General features: G+C 42.0%; 1 protein-coding gene across 1 annotated transcript in view; it reads right to left on the bottom strand.

Annotated features, from left to right (window-relative positions):
- Acad11 (acyl-CoA dehydrogenase family member 11) overlaps nt 1–21697 on the bottom strand; it is a 69985-nt gene that overhangs the window by 34490 nt on the left and 13798 nt on the right. The window contains exons 6-13 of the mRNA XM_027414346.2: nt 17683–17824; nt 17065–17186; nt 15973–16079; nt 14478–14604; nt 8387–8464; nt 7105–7243; nt 3123–3230; nt 904–1002 (exon numbers count right to left, since the gene is read on the bottom strand). Coding sequence (XP_027270147.1) covers nt 904–1002; nt 3123–3230; nt 7105–7243; nt 8387–8464; nt 14478–14604; nt 15973–16079; nt 17065–17186; nt 17683–17824 — 922 coding nt within the window. The remainder of the gene's footprint in view (nt 1–903; nt 1003–3122; nt 3231–7104; nt 7244–8386; nt 8465–14477; nt 14605–15972; nt 16080–17064; nt 17187–17682; nt 17825–21697) is intronic.

Raw genomic sequence — 21697 nt, 5'->3', positions numbered from 1 at the left:
GTTGAGAGAATTATAATTATTTGTGATTATCTAAATTTTAATAATATTTTGTCTGTAAAATTCCAAATCTTAAATAATCACAACAAAGCTTACTCTATTTTTTATAAGATATAAAATGATAATTATCCCAACCTTTAAGAAAAAAAGGCCAAAAAAACCCCATAAACTTTTCTGAGCTGTTCACAGAGTCTGGTAAGTGCCTATACATGCAATTTGCTTTGATGATGTCACCAAGAAAAATTATCCAAATACATGCTGGATTCATTATGCATATTCTGGAAGCACACCTTAAAAATCACAGTTATCTGGAGACTAATTTTATAACTTCCCCCGAAAAAACAAAAAACAAACAAACAAAAAAAGCCCAGCATTGGTGGTGCACACCTTTAATCCCAGCACTCGGGAGGCAGAGGCAGGAGGATCTCTGTGATTTCGAGGCCAGCCTGGTCTCCAGAGTGAGTGCCAGGATAGGCTCCAAAGCTACATAGAGAAACCCTATCTTGAAAAACCAAAAAAAAAAAAGAACTTCCCCATGTATGTTGGCCTATTACTGAGAACTGATGAGCAAATATACTATCCTATATATAAAGGATATACTATACACAATATAAAAGATATTAACTGTCATTGAAATATGCATATTTTAGCCAATAAAATAGATATCACATTTACTGTTGTTGCTGACACTTAACACTGAACCCCAAACACATACTAGGCCTGTGTTCTGCCACCACTGACCTTCCCCACAGACTCCACAAGTTCTCAAATTACCTTTTTCTTGGTACTATTTCTAAGTCTGATAATGTTTCAGAGGCTGCATTTAAAGCTGTGATCATGATGCAGTGGCTGGGAGTCAAGGCATTGCTCTAGCAATGGGGTAATGGAACCACGGAGAACACTCACCGCTGCTCCACCACTTCTTGCCATTAACTATGTAGCCATCTCCATCTCGCTCGATGCTACATTCAATGTTTGTGGCATCACTTGATGAGACATTGGGCTCTGTAAAAGAACAACGGGTTGATTAGCGAGCAGACAAGAAAGGGCAGGCTCTTCCAGACAGAGGCACACTGGTTTTTCATTTTATTTGTTAAGTCTTCCCATCTTGCCCTTTTCTCCTTGGGCCTCTCCTAACATACTAACATACACACAGTAAGCATTTGACAAATATGAATTGGAAAGCAGAGGAATGCAGAGTAGGATTAGTACTGACAATGTGTCCTTGGAGCCTTTGCTGATGTCTGAGTCAGGATGCAACTCACTCAACATTTTCCCAGTCACTGCCTTTGAATTTCCACAATGGAAATCTGCTTTAACTGTTGGCAGGCTGGATTTCTCTACTGTCACTAACTACTTTTCTACCTGCACCTTGTAAGTGCAACTGGGGATGTGTCATCCAGGCTACACCGTGTGACATTCAGATCTTCTCATCACTTAGGTCTCCAGAAGGCTTTCTGTGCAACACCAGTAAATATCCTTAAATACTGTTTACTGCATGGCATGTAGGAACCGATGAGCTTTTACCTTGTTCCTATATTGTTCTTATTTTTATTTTGTGTGCCCACATGCTGGAACATGTGTGTATATGAAGACCAGATAACTTCAGTTGTCATTCAACCTCTGGCTTTTTTTCTTTCCTTCCTTCCTTCCTTCCTTCCTTCCTTCCTTCCTTCCTTCCTTCCTTCCTTCCTTCTTTCTTTCTTTCTTTCTTTCTTTCTTTCTTTCTTTCTTTCAAGACAGAGTCTCTCATTGGCCTGGTATTAGCGTAGTACTGGGTGACTGGCTAGCTTGGCTGGCCAGTGAGCTTCATGTATCTTCCTGTAACTATCCCCAGTGCTGTGATTACAATTGTGTGTCATAACATAAGGCTTTTTATGTGGATTCTAGGAATGGAACTCAGGTCTACAGACTAGACTTTTGTGGTAAACACTTTAAAGACTGAGCCATGTCCCCAGCTGTTTGGGATACTTCATGGACTCTTTTTTTCCTTCCTTCCTTCCTTCCTTCCTTCCTTCCTTCCTTCCTTCTTTCCTTCCTTCCTTCCTTTTTTTTTTAAGATTTATATATTTATTATGTATACAATGTTTTGCCTGCAGGCCAAAAGAGGGCACCAGATCACATTATCGATGGTTGTGAGCCACCATGTGGTTGCTGGGTATTGAACTCAGGACCTCTGGAAGAACAGCCAGTGCTCTTAACCTCTGAGCCATCTCTCCAGCCCCTCATGGATTCTTTTTAAAGCTCCAGAAGCTGTTTTCAGAGAAAGGGGATGGCAAGTTTATTTTGTGACCTTAGGTTGGTGCTTTGTAAACCTTATGTCATCACACCATTCTGTAGGTGTTCGATGAATACCTCTTGATGACTTAAGTAGAAAGAACTTTTGTTATTATATAAAATTATATATGTGGGTATATAACATTTGTATATTATATAAAAATAATAAAATCTAGCCGGGCAGTAGTGGCTCACTCCTTTAATCCCAGCACTCAGGAGGAAGAGGCAGGTGGATCTCTGAGTTTGAGCCAACCTGGTCTACAGAGTGAGTTCCAGGACAGGCAGAGAAACCCTGTCTTGAGAAACCAAAACCAAAATAAATAAATAAGTAAAATCTGATCGTAAGTGAAAGGTCAATATGAACTTTACATTATGACCCAATCAAATCGAACTTAATTCTAAACTCAAGGTAAGATGTGATTTTTAAAGGAATTTTAAAATTACTATTTCCAGTGTACAAATGTACCAACACCATTGCCATCACGTGTGCCTGGCTTTCTCCTCTACCCAGTGGTTTCAGCAATATTTCCGTTGGTTTAAGTTCTGGTTTTCTAGGATTATGGAATATTTGAGTAGTTTATAGTCATGTAAATATCACAAGGATGAATATCAATGAGCAGCAGTTATAGAAACAACACAATTTAAAAGACATCACCCACTGCTGACGACCAAAAGACAGGGGTATTTAGCCTGGACATTTAAAGATGACAGCATTTCAAACCAGGCCCAGGATGAACACATTTCTGGCTGTGGGCAAAGTTGGCTACACACCACACTGCTTCAAACCATCCACCCATGATAACCCCAGGGTGAAGGGGACAGGAGACAGGGCTGTGACTTGCTCCTACCTGTCATACAGAATGCAGAGGTGATATCGCCACGAAGGAGAGGCTCCAGCCACTGCTTCTTCTGTTGCTCGCTGCCGTACAGGTGCAGCACCTCCATGTTGCCTGTGTCTACATGTGAGAAGAAAGTTGTTTGACATTTAAAGCTATCAGCACTAAACCCACATTTATGAAGATAATACAGACTATACCTTTTCTTCTTTTCTTTTTTATTGTTTTTCAAGACAGGGCTTCTCTACGTAACCCTGGCTGTCCTAGAACTTGCCCTGTAGACCAGGCTGGCCTCGAACTCACAGAGATCCACCTGCCTGCCTCTGCCTCCCGAGTGCTGGGATTAAAGGTGTGTGCCACTACCACCTGGCTCAGACTATATCTTTTTAAGTGAAATGTTTGTTGATGCAAATATTCTAAGATGTACACTAAATTTAATGTGTAATGATGCCATGCTGTGTCACTACAAGCACATGGCATTCAGTTCATTATTTCTTTAACTTTTTCTGCAGCTTGGATGCTGACCCAGTTCATTCCATGGCTTTAAGGAGGTCTAACTCAACTAGGACTGAGGTAGCTATTCCTGGTTGAAAACCTGCCTGCTATACTTGAATGCTATGTCAGGAGTGACTTCCATGTTCCTGGAGAGCCTTCAGCTCCCACGTGCCCATGCTGTTGCTCAGGCACACAATTTGGCTTGGGCCAGGCCTCTGTGAGGGTCTGCTGGTTGTGGGTAAGGACTGCTCATGGGCTACGTTCTCTATAAGAACTTACTCTGAGACACCTCCTTGCTCTGAGCTACAGCAATTCTCCTTTACCTAGCTTGTTTCTGCTGTTTACTCAGTTTGTTTCTGAGACAGGTTTTCTTTGCGTAACCCTGGCTGCCATCAAACTCCCACTTCTGCCTTGTTAAAGCTGAAACTGCATGTCTAAGACTTTAAGGTCTAAGATAGATGTTAATTTGTGCACCCCATTCCTCTGTGAAAGACAGAATCCCTGCTCTGTAAGGAAACAGAAACCCTCAGGGATCCATCCACTCCAGTCACGAGGGGTGCTGTCCAGTACACCACACACTCTACCTTCTGCAGCTGACAAAGCACACTCTGCATTATGAGCACCATGTTCTAGATGCTTTTCTCCAATTTCCATTACTGCAAACTTTTCTTAAGAGTCTGCTTGAATCCTCTTGAGATTTTAAGGAAGATTTTCAGTGTCACTTCCTGTGACTTGGAGGATGGTTGGTCAAATGCTGATGAAAACTGACAGTTCTGATTCAAATCAAGAGATATTTGTAAGTGCTAGAGAAATTGCTCAGGGTTAAGGGCACCTCCTGCTCTTGCAGAGGGCCTGCTTCAGTGCCCACCACACACTCCAAGCAGCTCACAACAGCTTGTAACTCCAGGTCCAGGGGATGCTACACCCTCTTTAGGAGGCTTGCACACATACATGTATGTACACACATAAATACAAAATGTCTTTAAATCTTAAAACCATCCTTAACAAATATACCTTTGCACTCTGTTCAGATACTAATACTGAATCAAGAGGCCCGGAATCCTTAGCAGATCAACACAAACCTAATGAGTGAGGGAGAAAAGTCCTCGGTTATAATTAACAGAATGAACTGTTTGCTTTGTTTGCTTGTTTGAAATCTGGTGTAACTTGTTATGGCTCAGACAAAACAAAGAATTAAAACTTTTCAAAATTAAGCTAGGAGCAATGGCATACATCTATAATCCTAGCACTTGTTTGTAGGGGTAGGGGTGGAGGCAGAAGGATCAGAAGTTCAAGGTCATCCTTGACTACATAAGTATAAGGACAGCATGGGCTACATGAGAGCTTACTTCAAAGAGAAGGAAAGAATCTAAAATTATCACTTTTACTCTGAGAAACTGATCAATTTTTTTTTTATCTGTGGTTTAGAGAAAGGCCTATAAAAAGCCAGCTCAGAAACCCTGAATTATTTTAGTGACAGGTTTGGAAACTAAGAATACCTATTTCAGCAGGGAGAAAACAGAAAGGCAAACTGGAGGCTACATACATTTTCTAAGCTTTGGTAACTGCGGATTTTGGAAAGCCTAGGTAGAAATCAGTCATTCAGACCTCAGAATCCTCCCAAAGAATGTAATCAGTCACTACTCCGTTTGTCGGCCTGGAAAATGCCTCAGCACACGGTGTCCCAGGCCTTTGCAACAGCTCTGCCACTAAAGAGAGACTCTTGGCTTTTTTGATTTTCCTTGTCTTTCTGCTTGAGAGAGCTGCTTAGTCATTTCTTGGTCAAAAACTAATTTAAAATTTTCAACAATCTTGTGGTATTATTTAAACAGAACAGCAAACAGACTCGTGAAATTTCAATCTTAGGAAACCCTCCTTGAGTATCTGGTGACAAATGACTCCACAAATGAAATAGAATGACCACAGCAGAGCTGCAAGCAAGCGTCCGCAGCCTAACTTGGCACATTATGTATGACTTATTACTGTGACACAAAGTTGCTTAATAGAATATGGCTAACACTCTAAAAATAATGTTGAGAACAGGCAAAAAAGCATCTTGGCCTTAGTTCTGCCATTTTAACTCAGACTCCATTTTACTTGAAGGGTGAAACAAAGTTCAGGTTCCCAAGCCCTAGGAGAGCTGGGAACCTTCCAATACCTGACCTACCTCTTCTTTAAACCACAGAAATAGTAATTATGCATCTTTAGTTCTCTAGATACATTATGGCTGTTCCTAACAACAGAAGGAACAAATGAATCTGATTGGTCAGACTGAAAGGCTTGCATTGTAGATTGACTGACAATGATGGAACACTCAAGGAAGCCCCTAATCTCTAAATCCCGATTGGTGAAAACTGTAACTGTAACTTGGCAAAAAAAAAAAAAAAAAAGATTTTTGTGCTTAAATATTTGCTTCAACTGGCTTTCGGGGTCACAGCCCTGAAGCATCAAAGCTCCTGTCCCCGCTTCTTTTGTGCTGCCCTGCATCAAATCTTGCCTTTTGTTAACCTCATGAAACCTGTGTTTCACCAATACAGAGGAATATTTGTCCGTCTACCTAAAAATCCATGTGTGCAACTATGTATGCTACACACTGGGCTACTATATAAATTATGTATTATTAAGAAGAATAGGAAGAAAAGCTTTGGACTTCAGGATTAGCAGTTCATTTCCTTTTCTATAAAAATTGCACAGCATGTGTAGTGTGTCATAACAGCATCGTAGATTTGGGATAAATTCTTCAGACAGCGAGAACATGTTTTTCTTACAATATCCTCTTGACAGGATTACAATGTAGGACAACAGTGATTTGATAAACTGGTATAGACAGAAGGGAAACCATGCCAGGGATAAGCATTGTTACCAGAAGTCTAAGAAGTACCTTGACTCTTACAGGTAAGTATGTCAAAGTCTAGCATGGTGCCACTTTGCTAGATCTAGACTCTTCTCTCACAAATCCACTACACTTGCATAGCCCTTCTGTCTGCTCAACCTGGCACTGACACTTTGGGGAGAGCCTTAGCACCAGGCCACACAATAAAAAGCAGTACTAAGGACCCTTGAGCACCGGCACTATAGGATATCCTGTCAATTAAGTTTGCAGTGTGCTGGCACAATGATGGCTGCAAGCCCCTGACAGAAACAAAGCCAGCCTTTTGAGGGGAAAAAGCTTTGCATAATGGAGAGATTGGCGAGTAACAAAGAGCTCTGGAATTCCTATTCTATCCAACTAGCCATAGAAATACCCAACCCCAGTCAGGAAGTGGGGTGTTTATATAACCAGTGGCTACTTCTGTCTACTGGCACTCTTAATGTAGTGATGCTGATTAGAAGGACAGCCCACTGAGAACCTCAAATCCACTTTTATACTGCATTCAGAGTAGTAGTCGTAAAATTACGCCAAAATCTGTAAACGAATGACTTCGTATAGGAAAATTTCCTTATAATAAAGAGATTTTAAACACTGTTCAAACTATCAGAGAAAATTGTTTGTAGTAACCTGGTGCTTGGCAGTTAAAAACATCTGGAGCAAAAAAACACTTTCCGGTCTCTTCGGCAATCAGGGCATAGTCCAGCTGGCTGAGACCGCTCACAGCTGGCAAGAACAAGTTCCACAGGCCCTCTGCTTTGGCCAAGTCCTGTCAATGGGATGGATAAATGATCAAAAGGTGCCAAACAAAGTAGCTTATTCTAAACAAATATTAGTGTTAATGTTTTTTTTTTAATTTAAAATCATTTATGGAGCTATTTCATTGCGTTCTATACTGTGTTACTAACTCATTAAGTCAGTAGTTTTTTTAATAATTAAGGAAATGTCTTGCTTTCCAGGACTCCTTAGATTTGGCTCTAAGACTAAATTTGCATATTTTGGTGCTTCTCATTCAGTTGGGATGATCACAGCCACCCACACACACATTTGAGTGCAATTCTGCTGAATGTGTTATGTGCTGCAGCTCCTTATGTGTGTTGCGGCTAAGATCTGAAAACATGAAGTGTGACTTGACAGCACACTGGTCAAATTTGTCCCTGCTCCTTGCTGGACAAACCCCGGGGCCTTGCGGGCACGTGAGGAGAGCTCTCCCACTAAGTTACAGCCCAGCCTCCACATCCCACTGTCCTGCTCTGGTTTCATTTCACGTCAGTGAGGGACACCAGGGAGCAACGGGAAAAACTATCCTCATCAGAAACACGTTCGGGATCCTAGGTAGTCAAACGCTGATAGAAGGTCCTCTCCCTCCCTCCCTCCCTCTCTTCCTTCCTTCCTTGCTTCTGTCTTTCTTCTCTTCCTCCCCACCCCTTCCTTTCTATCTAAAATGGGATTATACTGTAGCTCTGGCTCACTGTGTGGCCCAGGCTGGCCTCTAATTTGCAGCAATCCTTCACCTTCAGCCTCAACCTCCCTCCCAAGTGCTGGGATTACAGGTGTGAGCCACCATCGCCAACCAAGATTTTAAAAACCATTATTTTAAGGGAGTTATTCCTGTTCCAGGACATCTAGGTCTACACAGAGATATCCTGTCTCAGAACCACCCCACCACTGCCAAGAAAAAAAGTCATCCCTGGAGGATGAGATGCTATCATGCCTCTCATCCAGGCACTGGGCAGGCAGAGGCAGGAGGACTGCCACAAGCTGAGACCAGCCTGAGCAACATATCAAAACCTTAAAGAAAAGGAAAAAAGTTATTGTCATTGTAGTTGTCCTTTACCTACACTACAACAACGACCTAGGTCTCCCAAACACTTGTGTTTCCTGATAGCGAGTGCTTTCTTGTCTCTCTTACCTTTAGTGTTTCAATCACTAGGGGGTGTCCCCACTTCTCCACTGAGTGTCCACCTGCAGCATAGTATTCTGCTACTTCCTTAAGACAGTGAAGGGAAAATGATTAAGGCAACTTAATACAAAATCAACAATGTTATGTGTGTGTGTGTGTGTGTGTGTGTGTGTGTGTGTGTGTGTGTGTGTGTGTGTGTAGTTTTCCGAGACAGAGTCATGCTATGTAGCCCAGGCTGGGCCAGATCTCGTAATCTGCATCAGATGCCTTGTGTCACATCCTGGTTAGCAATGTTTCTTTTTAATACTAGATGCAGAGTAACACAAATTCTAAATGTTTGCTCCTCAAAAAATTATGCTGCCTCAATATTAGACAGTAATAATATGGCCAAGATTTAAGTGTTCTGCTTCCAGCGACATGGTACACCAGTGGGCATAGAAACTCTTCAACTAAAAAGGCTGGGTGAAACGTTACCAATTAAAGATCTATTAAGTAATGCACAGTTGTTCTGGAAAGAAAATAACAAACAGCTTCACCCTTCAGATTTGCGACAGGATGGGTGCTAAGCTTGCCCTCTGGGCTGTGGAGGCTGACATAGGCCCTGGCTCTCAATGGGCCACACCATCCAGGCACAGGGGATAAAGCCAGGGACTGGAAGCAGCAAAGAGAGTGTGGGATATTTCATTCCACCAAAGCTGGGAGGGTTGAGAAGTAAAACCTAAGGAAGGCACAAACAGAACAGAGAAACAAAAAAAAATCTGTACCCTTGGAGCTAGAGCATGGGGACAAAGCCCCACACACAACTCTCAGTTTGCAGCGAAATAGAAAAAAGAAATGTCGTGACCTGAAACCTGCCTTCACCCAAGCATGGGATGCAGATGCCAGACCTGTGCAGTTCCCAAACCTCAAGCCCAAAATAAGTCTACAATGTTCTGGCAACAGCAGTTGCAAGCACCTGACAGAAACAAAACTGGTCCCCTATATGGACAGACGAGCTTTGTACAAAAGCTCATGTAACTCCTTAGAAAAATATTTCACCCCATAGTCTACCCTGAAAAATCATTGATCATTCTGGGAAACCAGCCATCCCAGGCAAGAATCAGCAAAAGCAGCAGGTCAGCAAAAACAATCACGCTTGCTTCCTTAAAACAACATGGCACAAAATATTTGTGGTCAGTAGATTCTAAGAACAAAGGAAGGAATTGCAAGTATAACAATGGGCTAGTAAAACTGACAAAGAAAACTTGAACTGCAACCAAAGAAACAAAAACCTTTAGCAACCAAGCTTAAAAATGTTACAAAGGTTTCTCAAAGATTGGTGGGACCAGAAGCCCCTGGGGACCCTGGATGGATGGAACAGGTATGCAGGTTCTAAATTACTTTGGTAATTTCTGTTCAAGAGCTTTCCCGACATTTCTCACGTTCTCCAAAGTTAGATAATACCGGTCTATGAGAAGCTGAAAAGTGTCTAAAAACACTTAGAAAAACATTTCGAGGAAGATCTAAAGGGATTACTCAGCACAGACACTCAAGAGAAGAAAAACATGAGTGAAAAAAAGGATATGATGAATTCACGTAGGTTGAGTGCTGATTTCCATGGCTACAATGAAGTTATAAATCAATGGGAGGGGACAGTGAGATGCCTGAGAGCATAGGTGCTTGCAGCCAAGTCTGATGACCAGGGTTCAATCCCTAGGACCTGACTTCTATATGTGTATATCCACAAACAAACAAACATAATAACATTAAAAAGAAATTAACGTGTGAATATCTTCAACTACCCATAGAAAGTAGTTAACAACCTAGAATTCATATCCCAAACCAACTGTTTTTTTGGTTGGAGGTGGTGGTAGCACAAACTTATAACTCCAGCACTCTAGAAGTTGAGGCAGGAGGATCATGAGTTTGAGGTCAGACTGAAATAATTAGAGAGACCCTATCTCAAAATATAACACCAAATTTCAAGGAATTAGGATAAAAGTTTCATCAATAGGGAAGGTACTACTTATTCCCTAACAAACAAACAAACAACAGCAGCAGCAAAAGCCCCAGCAGACTCTAGTAAAGGCACCTGGCTTCAGAAGAAACATCTTATTAGCATCTAGGAACACCTTGGCCTCGCCCTTGGTGACCTGGCAGAGTGGGTCACCCCTGCACACATGGCAAGCAGTACCCTGGCTCTGTGCCCAGTTGCAAAAGGTCCCTTTCAAGAGCTGAGCTCCTGTTGGCTGGGCGTTTGTATCGCACGCCTTTAATCCCAGCACTTGGGAGGCAGAGGCAGAGGCAGGTGGCTCTCTGTGAGTTCGAGGCCAGCCTGGTTTACAGAGTGAGTGCCAGGAGTGAGTGCCAGGATAGGCTCCAAAGCTACACAGAGAAACCTATCTCAAAAAACCAGAGAGAGAGAGAGAGAGAGAGAGAGAGAGAGAGAGAGAGAGAGAGAGAGAGAGAGAGAGCTGAGCCCCACCTACTTCCTTTCTCTCTCTTTCCCCAGTTCCTCTGAGGAGGCAGGCAGGTCTCTGTCTCTGTCTCTGTCTCTCTATTTGTCTTTCTCTTTCTCTCTTCTCTCTCCCCTTTCTCCCTTTCCTTCCTCCACTCTCTTCCCTTCCCTCAAAAAAACTTCCCCTGTAAATTCTGACTGCATGGCGGTTTTTTTGCTCTCAATGGGATCCACCAAGGTCCCCCTCACAGCACATATTATAACACATCTGAGTTGCAAGAATGAATGAATGAAAAGGAATAACAACATGGGTAAATCAAAGTAACACTATTCAGGCTAAACAGTAACCTCTGATTTGTACAACCAAAACAGTGCAATGAAAACACTGAACGATGATTACCTGGTATTCTAAAGATGTGTTTACAACTACTTACAGCATCTGGGTATCACTGCTTTCCTTACATTTTGGCTAAGAGAATTACAGGGTTAAAGGCCATGGGTATTGTCAAAACTTTTCATGTGTATCATCAAGTTTTGTAGACTATTCTTCTAAAATGCACTGCTTTCCACCATAGACTCCCATGGTCCTCTTGGGGAAGCAGGGCTAGTCTGGAGTGCAGTTCTGTATGAGGTAGAGGCCTGCACTTTCAAAGGCTCCAGGATGGAGAGCACTTGTCACTTGTCTGTCAGGAAGTTGGTTAAATCAGAAGGTTTCCTGTTTGGGGTTGCATATTATTTTTATTCCTAGGGTTGTCATAAGAAGTCAATGCTATTGTGTTTGGTAACAAATCTGTTATGAAACATGTTTGTGATGTCCTCGTTCTGACTAGCTATTTATGATACAGAGTTCTGAGAAATCAAATTACGCCTGTGTTTACATGCCCCAGGAGGGCGGCTTCATCTTAAACCATGCTGAAAAGATAGGAGTAATTAATTACTCTTTAATGAACTACTATATTTTTCCTTCCCAGAATTAACTGCCCTTAGCCCAAATCCCCATGAGCTGAGCGAGCCATTTTGAGGTTCATCTGGATTTGCCCATCTTTCTGAGACAACTTCCCCTGTTCCTTCCCTTCAGGTGCTGGCCCACATGTAAGCACGCCTTTTCTGGTGCTTGGTGTTTCCTTACTCCATTCTACAGCCTTTCTCCCTGCCATGTGGCTGACTTCTTGCTGTCTTGAGTGTCATGGCGTGGCTTTTCTTCTCTCTGAGCAGCTGCTGAGATCTATAACTTGACTGCCCTGGGGTGTTTTCCTTTTCAAGTCTAATAAAACTTCCCTAAGCTTCCATTTGAGCCCATTCTCACATCTTTTAATAATGAGACTATGAACCCCACAAGGGGCCCTCCATTTAACCATGTCTTCTGGGGACCATGAAGGGGCTCCCTCAAACTCTGGCAACATTATCACCATGACCCATGTGTGCTCCTTACCCTGTGTTGCATGTTGCTGTCATGCATGTGGGTTTTAGTATTCCTCCTGGATTTTCTAGAGGAAGAACTGACTTGGCACATTTCACAGGTATGGGTTATGTGTTCATTTTAGGCTATCCAAGGAGTTCCTAAAGGTCACAGAAATCGCCCTGCCAACCTTATTTTTTCTCATTTTGGAAAATACATAAAAATACAAAAAAAGTCATCAAGAATTTTAGTAGCTGAAGAAACATGATGATAGAAGGCTGTTATAGTTTATGGTGCAATCTATTTTTCAGATACAACCATTTTGGTTTGGCAATTCAGTTGTAATAACATTGAATGGAATTTAATGTTTTCTTTCTTTTATTTTGAGAAAAGCTATTTACTTTTCTACAATTCATTCCAGATGTGGATATCCTATACTTGGGGCTTAGCCCCATTCAGTTCACCCTACAGGATAAAACATGCTGGTACAAGTGTTTGAATGAAGAAATAGCGCACATTATCAGATACGGGAACACAGCTTTGAGATCTCTGCCAACACAAAGTGGCTTTGTTTATCACACAAGCTTGGGCGAACCTCTCTTTTTACAGTCTGTCTGGATTTTATTTGTTGCTACTTTTACTGTGAGTTCTTTACACATATTTTAGCAGCTGAGTGGCACTAAGTTCAGAGGCACTGCAACTTTACTCTGTCCCCTCCCGTCCCGGCTATGGTGTCCCTGGAACACCTGCTCACACAGGTGAGAGAAAACCCCTTTGCTTCCCTCTGCCCATTTTGGCTTGTCCTTAGGATCATGAGCTGGTTGCAGGCACGGGCACGTGTAAGATAGGCTTTGTTTTAGTGTGATCACGTAGGATTAGATGGACTGATAGGTGAGCTGGGATCTCCATCCAAATCCCACAAATAAACAACAAGCTGAACAATAGCAGGTGCTGCTCCAGCCCATTCACCTTCCTGTTGAAGTCCTGGCTTTCATGAAACATACAGTGTTTGCTGTTGTTTTCAAGTAGTGCTCTAGCCTTACATTTGAGACAAATAGCACTGCTGTGTGTGGTTGAGAGATCAGCTCTAGAAACTGGTAAGTCGTCAAACACCTTGATTTTTCTCTTCCCCTTGCTCTCCTCATCAGCCAAGCATATTTGAAGAAGGGGAATACTGAATTCAGACTACCACCTTGAATTAAAAGGGTTGTTTTCCCCTTTTTGATACACAAAATTATAATTTTAAAACTCAAAATTGGATAAACACTAGCTAGGACACAAACTATTCAATGTCACTGGATGTGCGAGGTGACAATTTTCGAATTAATACTTCAGTATTTTTGAAGAAATGATAACCCATTTGATGCTAAATGTTCATCTCCAGAGATTTGCCAATACAATACCAATACAGTTATAGATTCCTATAACTCATAACACTAATGTCCCTATAAACACATCTTACTTCTCAACACTGCTAGGGGAATCTTGTTCTTTGGAGTTTCCCATTTGACTGCCAGTCCAGCTCTAGACCCTCAGAATCACAGGTAGTTACAATGAGATTAGCTGTACTTCTAAGCAGACCTATTCATATTGAAAAAGAAAAAAAAAAAAAAAAACCGAGGCCACACAAACTAACCAGGACCAGGTCACCAACCCACAGAGGCATGGAGTGGAACCAAGCCCTTTCACTCTCCCCACAAACACGCACCCACGTTTCTCACATCCTGTCAAAAGTGAATTTCCCTTCTCTCTTTTCTTCACAGCATTTCTTCTCTCTTTATCACCTCTCCCTCTGTAGGGGCATAAACTCTGTCTGTCTTCTTATTTTCAGCTGTCCCCTGGGTGTCCAGGCTGTCGTAAGATGCCCAATACTTTACTCAATGGATGTTGCCTCACTGCAACCCATGGACTTCAATGCAACCCTTACAGCAACAGCTTACGGGAGAAGAAAGGGTAGCATTTATGTGGCTTGAAATGACAGGCCAAAGATCGTGGCCAAGTCTATCGGGGGAGACTGCAGTTCTCAAACTCTCGCAGCATCCACATTTAAAATAACAAAAGGCACCCAGATGTAACGTTTTACTTCATATCTTCGGGTCCTTGGTGCCTGTTCCCTCTGGCCTCATTTCACTCCCATAGATGTATGTGCACGCCCCGGGCATATTTTAGCGCTAAATGTCTATAAGGCTCGGGCCTAAGGGATGTGGGAGAAGACAGAGATGCCACCTCCAGATAGGCGTCACTGGTGTCCTTCAATACTCCACCTTTTCTGCAGGTAAGACGTGCTGCCTCATGAACTGCTTCACTTTAGTGAGAACTTCCTGGCCTCTCCTGGTCTGGGCAAACAACTGGTTTTTAGGATCAGCCTGTGGCAGTGCAGTACTGAAAGTTCTTGGCAAAAAAAAAAAAAAAAAGAGATTACAAAGATGTCCAAAGTCATTATTATTATTATGTATTTCTTAAAACAAGGCAGTGCCAAAACAAAAACAAAAACAAAACAAAACAACAACAAAAACAAGGCAAAGTCTCCCCAGCTAATCAAAAATATCCTTAGGAGGAGCTACCATATCTGAGAGGCTTGGGCTTATTGGTGCCAAATTCTGCTTTGTTAGCTATCCTCAGCTCAAGGGAGCAGACCCAGAGTCTTGTAAACGCCAGGCGATTGCTCTACCGCTGAGGTACAACCTTAGCCCCATGGACATTTTTTTTTTTTCTTTGCAGTATGGAGTAAATGTAGAGTTGCTTTATTCTGAACACTAAGCTTGAATGCTTAAGGAGCTATGTGGGAAAACACAAGCCTTGCATGGGCCTCAGTCAGTGCTAGCTTTAGTGACATCAGCTGTTACCACCACAAAGGAGCAAGGAAGGTGTTGCACAAATCTGACCACTATTCTTCATGCTTGTTTCTCAGATACCACCATAGGGCATTTTAAATATGACTGAGAGAGAGAGAGAGGGAGAGAGAGGGAGAGAGAGAGCATGAGAACATCTGTCCTAGTGTTGTTTCATAGGTAAGTGAGGCTTAGGAAGTGTTCCTGGGGACATACATTATAGGAGAGACAGGAGCGTGCCTGGAAATGTGTGTTAGACCTCTTAGATATGCTGCCTCGATAGAGTCATAGTTTCAAAGATACTTGCAAAAGGTTACAGAAAAAGTAGTATGGCTAAGTTAATAAATAATCTAATAATATCATGTAAATATCATATACATGTAAGTAACAAATATAAAGTGTTCATTCAATTACTTAAAAAGTTTATACATTCAAGTTGTCAAAGAATTTATCATAAATTTATCATTATTTATATTATTTATCATTTATCATAAATATGGGCATATTCTTTACATTTTCGGTCAATTTAGTTTTAGGTATACAGTGATTTATTAGAAAACTATTCTAAGGGCAGACAATGGTGTGCATATCTTTAATCCAGGAAGTCAGGGAGGTAGAGGCAGGCAGATCTCTGTGAATTCCAGGCCAGCCTGGTCAATAGAGTGAGTTCCAGGATGGCCAGAGCTACACAGAGAAACCCTGTCTCAAAAAAACCAAGACCAAAACAAATAAAACTATCCCGATTGGCAACAGAAGCTCTAGTTTGGGCAGTGATATAATTTTTCATTTTCTTAAAGTTTTAGCCTTGCCATACCCAATAACTATTTAAGTGAAGAGAAGACCCCAGACTGTCTCCTGGTTCTCTGGAAACACATGAGACCTAGCTAACAAAGGCTGTGAAATGCGTTCCCCAGAGACTTTTCCTTACCTTTTTGAGAGCTGTAATCCAGTTTCCGCCAGGGGCTGCACAGTATTGGCAGTCAGAAAACTGTCCTCAGATGAGTTGTTTCCCAAGAGGTATCTCTTATAGACTCCCTACAAGAAAATAAACATAGGACAATTAAAATCTATTGAAAATGGTCCCTCAACTATCCAATTAGTCTCTCCAGTTTGCCATCCGTATGTGGAACTAAACCCACTGAGGCCGAAGATGTCAATTGGACCACTGAAGCTGTAAACTTACACGCAGAGGTATCTATGTGCCTCTGAGTGAGAGTCACACTCATATCATGTAGTTGTGACATTCTAATCTAGGCAGCGGTGTAACTGATAACTCAAACCAAACTGGAAAACAACCCCAGCCACTGCCAAAACAGCCGACCTGTAAGCTACACCATCTGTAATGAGCACTCTTTTCCCTTCAGAGCTGTCAAAATGAATCAAAGGCCAAAACCAAGGAGAAGGCAGTGAGATGTGTAATAGCATTTTGACCCCCAATTTGGGTCAAGCTGTCTCCTTTGAGCAAGTTTGGCTGAATGTCAATCGGCTCTTCACAGGTCTTCATTTCTGTGCTTCTGACGTAACACACCCCCTTCGCTCACATGATGGCCCATCTTCATTGTCAGGTTGAATGGGTTTAGAATTGCCCTGGTAACACACTTCTGGGTGTGTTTGTGAGTACATTCTAGAAAGAGGTGAGTGGCTCCCATGCTATGGGTGGTTTCCAGACTAAACGAGGGGAGACGACTTTTCAGTCTTCAACACAGAACTTAGCTTGCTTTTACACCAGGTGCTCACAATGGTCTTTTCTCCAGCATGCTTCTCCCTACTTTGTCATATGTCTTCTCTCGCTGTCCTTCTTGTTTATCATTCAAAAAAGTCAGAACCCACGTGAACCTCAAATTTTCTTCCCATTGAAGTCCTTTTTGTAAATTCTAAATTCATATGCTATTCATATCTGACTCTTTGTCTTTTGCAAGAGCACAGTGGCCTAAGAACCAAAACAAAAGGGCTTGAACCAGAAAACATTGCTCACAGTACATCTGTAAGAAATGGTGAAGCACTTGCTTAAAACAATTACCTGTGATATTCCAGCCAATTTAAAAAAAGAAAGGGCCATAAAGAAATTCCAGTTAGGAAGATTGGGGTTAATTCCCCTGCGACGGCAATATATTGAAATCAGTTCTTCCATCAATGGTATTCCTACAAAAACAACACACAGCATAAACTTTAATATAGCACAGAAGATACAATACAGCATGCAATGCAAAGACAGTCACCATTAAGCCTGTTCTAAATATTGATTCCCTAAATAATAGATGCAAAAAAATTGTGTATTGCCACAGATTATGAAAAGTGAAATGTAGCCAGGCGTTGGTGGTGCACACCTTTAATCCTAGCACTCAGGAGGCAGAGGCAGATGGATCTCTGTGAGTTTGAGACCAGCCTGGTCGATAGAGTTCCAGGACAGCCTCCAAAGCAATACAGAGAAACTCTGTCACAAAAAACAAAACAAAACAACAACAACAAAAAAGAAAAGAAAAGTGAAATGCTGAGTTCAGAAAACCAGAGGGATGAATTAGAAACATTTGAAAGGAACAAAATCCTCATAAAACTGCAAGAAACTTACATCCTTCTGCTCTGACGGTAAGAAAGAAGAGTTATATGAAAGGCAGTTTAGGTAGCTGCTCCTCCGTACCTGTGTTCTCTTGAATGTGAGAACCTCTGTTTATCATGGGCAGTGTCCTGGGCCAAAAGTAAAACAACGACAGATGGGCTAAGTCTGACAAAGGGTGGCCGAAGGTCGAAAGCTCCCAGTCCAGCACGGCTATAACCCGACTCTGCAACAAGATGCACAGAGGCCTTTGACACAATGAAACAAAAACAAACAGAATAAGGAAGCAGAGGATACCTACATTCAACCATCACATTTCCATCAAAATGCACCCTGAGGTCATAGTTTGCAGGCCTTTTCCACAGTGGCATATCTCATGAGAACCAACCAGCCTCAGTTGTCTAGAGCCTACTGAGGGCTGCCAATCCTTCTCTCTGCCCTGACATCTCTGCTAACAGACAGATGCAAACACAGCTTAAACTTCTCAACCGGAGAAGCTGTGGTAAAGAAGAAATTCTAATGATTAATTACATTTTAGGAATTGGTGTATGAGCAAGCATTTGCTCTGGTGATGAATCTAACTATATAATAATATACCATTATAGCAATCATATTTTAGAGTAAGTTATATAAACTAATCAGGAGAGAGCTGACTCCCTCAGCTCTGATCTGAACACACACACACACACACACACACACACACACTCACAAAAATGTGGCATGCTTGTGCCCCGAGCTCGCCACACACAACATTAAGTAAATATAGTTTTAAAAAATTTTAAAGGTTGCCAAATAATCTTCAGAATTGAAATGATATGCACCAAGATAATAGCAATGGCTTGCTTAAGGGACTGAGTTTGGCTGGGTAGTAGTAGCTCACACCTTTAATCACAGTGCTTGGGAGGTAAAAGCAGGCAAATCCCTGTGAGTTCAAGGCCAGCCTGGTCTGCAGAGTGAGTTCTAGGACAGCCAGAGCAAGGGCAGTGAAACCCCGTCTCAAAAAATAAAACTAAAAACTGGGTGGGTGGGATGGGTCCTGAGGTTGGGGGTGAAGTACAGAGAGTGCCATCTCAGCTAGAGTATTCTATACAGTGCATGACGTCATGCGGCTTGCATTCTGAAAGGGTCACTCCACGTGCTAGTCTATGGCAGACTGAGGGGACTGGAACAATGACGTGGGCAAATGATCCACTGCCAGAGGAAACAGCAATGTGAGTCACGGTGTCCCAAGCTTCCAAGCCCCTTTGTATACGGTTTTTACTCCCTTGACTCTCTCAAAAAACTCAGACATATCATTGAAGAGCTGTGGGCTTCTGTGGGCTCTGAATCACACAGATCTATATTCAAATCAGAGCCTAGGTTACAGAATAAATGATACTTTCTCAAAAAAAAAAAAAGTAAAAGAAGGAATGGGAAACAGATTATTGGTAACATGCTTGACCGGCTCTGGGTTTAATCTAGAGGCAATGAAAAAGAAGTCTTATTTGATTAAGATATAAAGTTACAGCCCAAATGATATTATGCAGCAAAAGTAAATTAAAAGTCTAAATACTTAGTGTCCCACACTCAGGAAATGTTTTAATTCTCACACATACTTCCAGTCTAAATATTTGAATTAACTAAGTACTAAAAGATGACAGTTTTTGAAATAACAGATTGTGGCCATTGTCCCTGCAGGGCAAAAAATCAAATGAAGTTGTTCAGGAATCACAGAGCCTGAAGAAGGAGCAATCAATTCTGCAGCATCTCAAAGGAGGTAGAAAGAGCTACAGGAAGGTGCTGGAGAAATGACTCAGCAGTTCAGAGCACTAGGAGCCCTTCCAGAGGACCCAGGTTTGGTTCCCAGAATCCACATGGAAGCTCATAACCACCTGTAAGTCTAGTCCCAGGGGATTCCACACCGTTTTTTTGACCTCCATGGATACGAGAGGCACAAATGTGGTATACAGACATATGTTGTGGAATATTATTTTAACTGGGAAAAGAGTTGTTACATTCGTTTATGGTGTAGAATATGACTTTAACTGTGTAAAGGTGTGTTACTTTTGTTTATGTTGCATTTGTTCAATGATGTAGGGTGTGTGCTTAATTATGTAAAGATGTGTTACAGCTGTTTCACCTTGCCTGCCTAAGGCACCTGATTGGTCTAATAAAGAATTGAATGGCCAATATCTAGGCAGGAGAAAGGATAGGCAGGGCTGTCAGGCAGAAAGAATAAACTGGAGAAATCTAGATTCGAGAGGGAAGAAGAAAGAGAGGAGGAGGAGAGAATGAAGAACACGTCCAGGACAAGGAACCAGGCAACTATCAGCCAGCCATAGAGAAGCAGTGAAAGTAAGTCATACAGAAGTCAGAAAGGTAATAAGCCCCAAGTCAAAAGGCAGGTAAGAGAAACAAGTTGATTTAAGTTAAAAGAGCCAGCCAGAAATGTGCCTATGCTAGGCCCAGCATTCAAAACTAATAATAAGTCTCTGTGTCATGATTTGAGAGCTGGTTGGTGGCCCAAAAGAAAATATATACAGACATACATTCGGGCAAAACACTCAGGCACATAAAGAAAGGAGGGGGTAGGTGGTGATGGTGCACAACTTTAATCCTAGCACTCAGGAGGCAGAAACAGGTGGATGTTTGTGAGTTTGAGGCCAGCCTGATCTACAAAGTGAGTTCCAAGACAGTCAGGGCTATCCAGAGAAATCCTGTCTCAAAAAAACAAACAAAAAGTAAATAAAAAAAATAAAAAAGAAAGTGAGGTAGTTAGAAAGAAAATGTTCCCCAAAGGGAGTGGCACTATTAGGAGGTGTGCCATTGTTGGAGGATGTTCGTCACTGTGGGAGCAAGCTTTGAGGTCTCTTTTGCTCAAGCTTCCCTTTGTGTGATTTTCAGTCTACTTCCAGTCAAGATGTAGCACTGTCAGCTCTAGCATCATGTCTGCCTGCACGCCACCATGCTCCCTGTCATGATGAAAATGGACTGAATCCCTGAAACTCTAAGAGAGCCACCCCATTGAATGTTTTTTTTTTTTTTTAAATAAGAGTTGTGGTGGTCATGGTGTTTCTTTACAGCTAAGAAGATTGAAAGAAATATAAAAGAAACTGTGGACCTTTAGTCCCAGCACTCAGGAGGCTGAGGCAGGAGGATGGTGAGTTTTTGTTGCGGGATAATCTTTTTGTACACTGTGAAGATGTGTCTCTGCCAAGGCACCTTCTGATTGGTTTAATAAAGAGTTGAATGGCCACATTTAGGAGACGATAGGCAGGACTTCCAGGGAGAGAGAGGAACTCAGGGGAAGAATCTGAGAGATGGGGGATTCACCAGTCAGACACAGAGGAAGTCAGATGCACAAAACGGAGGAAAGGTAACAAGCCATGTGGCAGAATGTAGAATAATACAAATGGGTTAATTTAAGTTACAAGCACTGGTTGGGAAAAAGCCTAAGCTAAGGCCAAACTTTCATAGTTGATAAAAAGTCTCCATGTCATTATTTGGGAGCTGGCAGTACAAAGAAAGTCTCACTGCAGAGTGTGAGGCTAATCTGGGCTATATTTCGATGCCCTGTCTCTAACAAACAAGAAATAAAAGTAGAGAGCAAGGCATGCATGATAACAGATAGGGAGTTTTGGTTTTAGATCACTGAGGCTGATCAGTTACATCAGTTCTGTGAACCCTCAGTCACAGATATAAAGTCTACCTACTGCCAGTGGTTGGCATTACTAGTTAGGGTCACAGTCCTTCCTGATGGGATCAGCTATTATAGAAGAAAGGAAGTCCTCTTGATCCTCCCCACCCACTCCAGGGCAATGTGAGGCCTTGGGAAGAAGGCCAAGTACAAACCCAGGGGAATGCTGCTTCGTAATCTTCGGCCCCTCGGTCCAGAACTGTGAGAAATGCTTGTTTACTGTTTAAGCCCCTACATCTATAACACTGTGATATAATGGCCCAAACTTCCTCTTTCTCTCTGCTCTGGATTTTCTCAATTGCCTCTGGATATTTTCTCTCTCTTATTCACAATAGAAACCTTCCCCTACTAATGGAGAAGTCAACTTACTGTGCCCATTTGCACAAAGTAACTGGAGTGCATGACTGAGTGATGTGTTCTTTC

The sequence above is a fragment of the Cricetulus griseus genome, chromosome 4 (assembly GCF_003668045.3).
Source record: "Cricetulus griseus strain 17A/GY chromosome 4, alternate assembly CriGri-PICRH-1.0, whole genome shotgun sequence".
Taxonomy (NCBI): domain Eukaryota; kingdom Metazoa; phylum Chordata; class Mammalia; order Rodentia; family Cricetidae; genus Cricetulus; species Cricetulus griseus.
The sequence above is the reverse complement of the archived record's forward strand: the minus strand, read 5'-3'. Positions and strand labels throughout refer to the sequence as shown.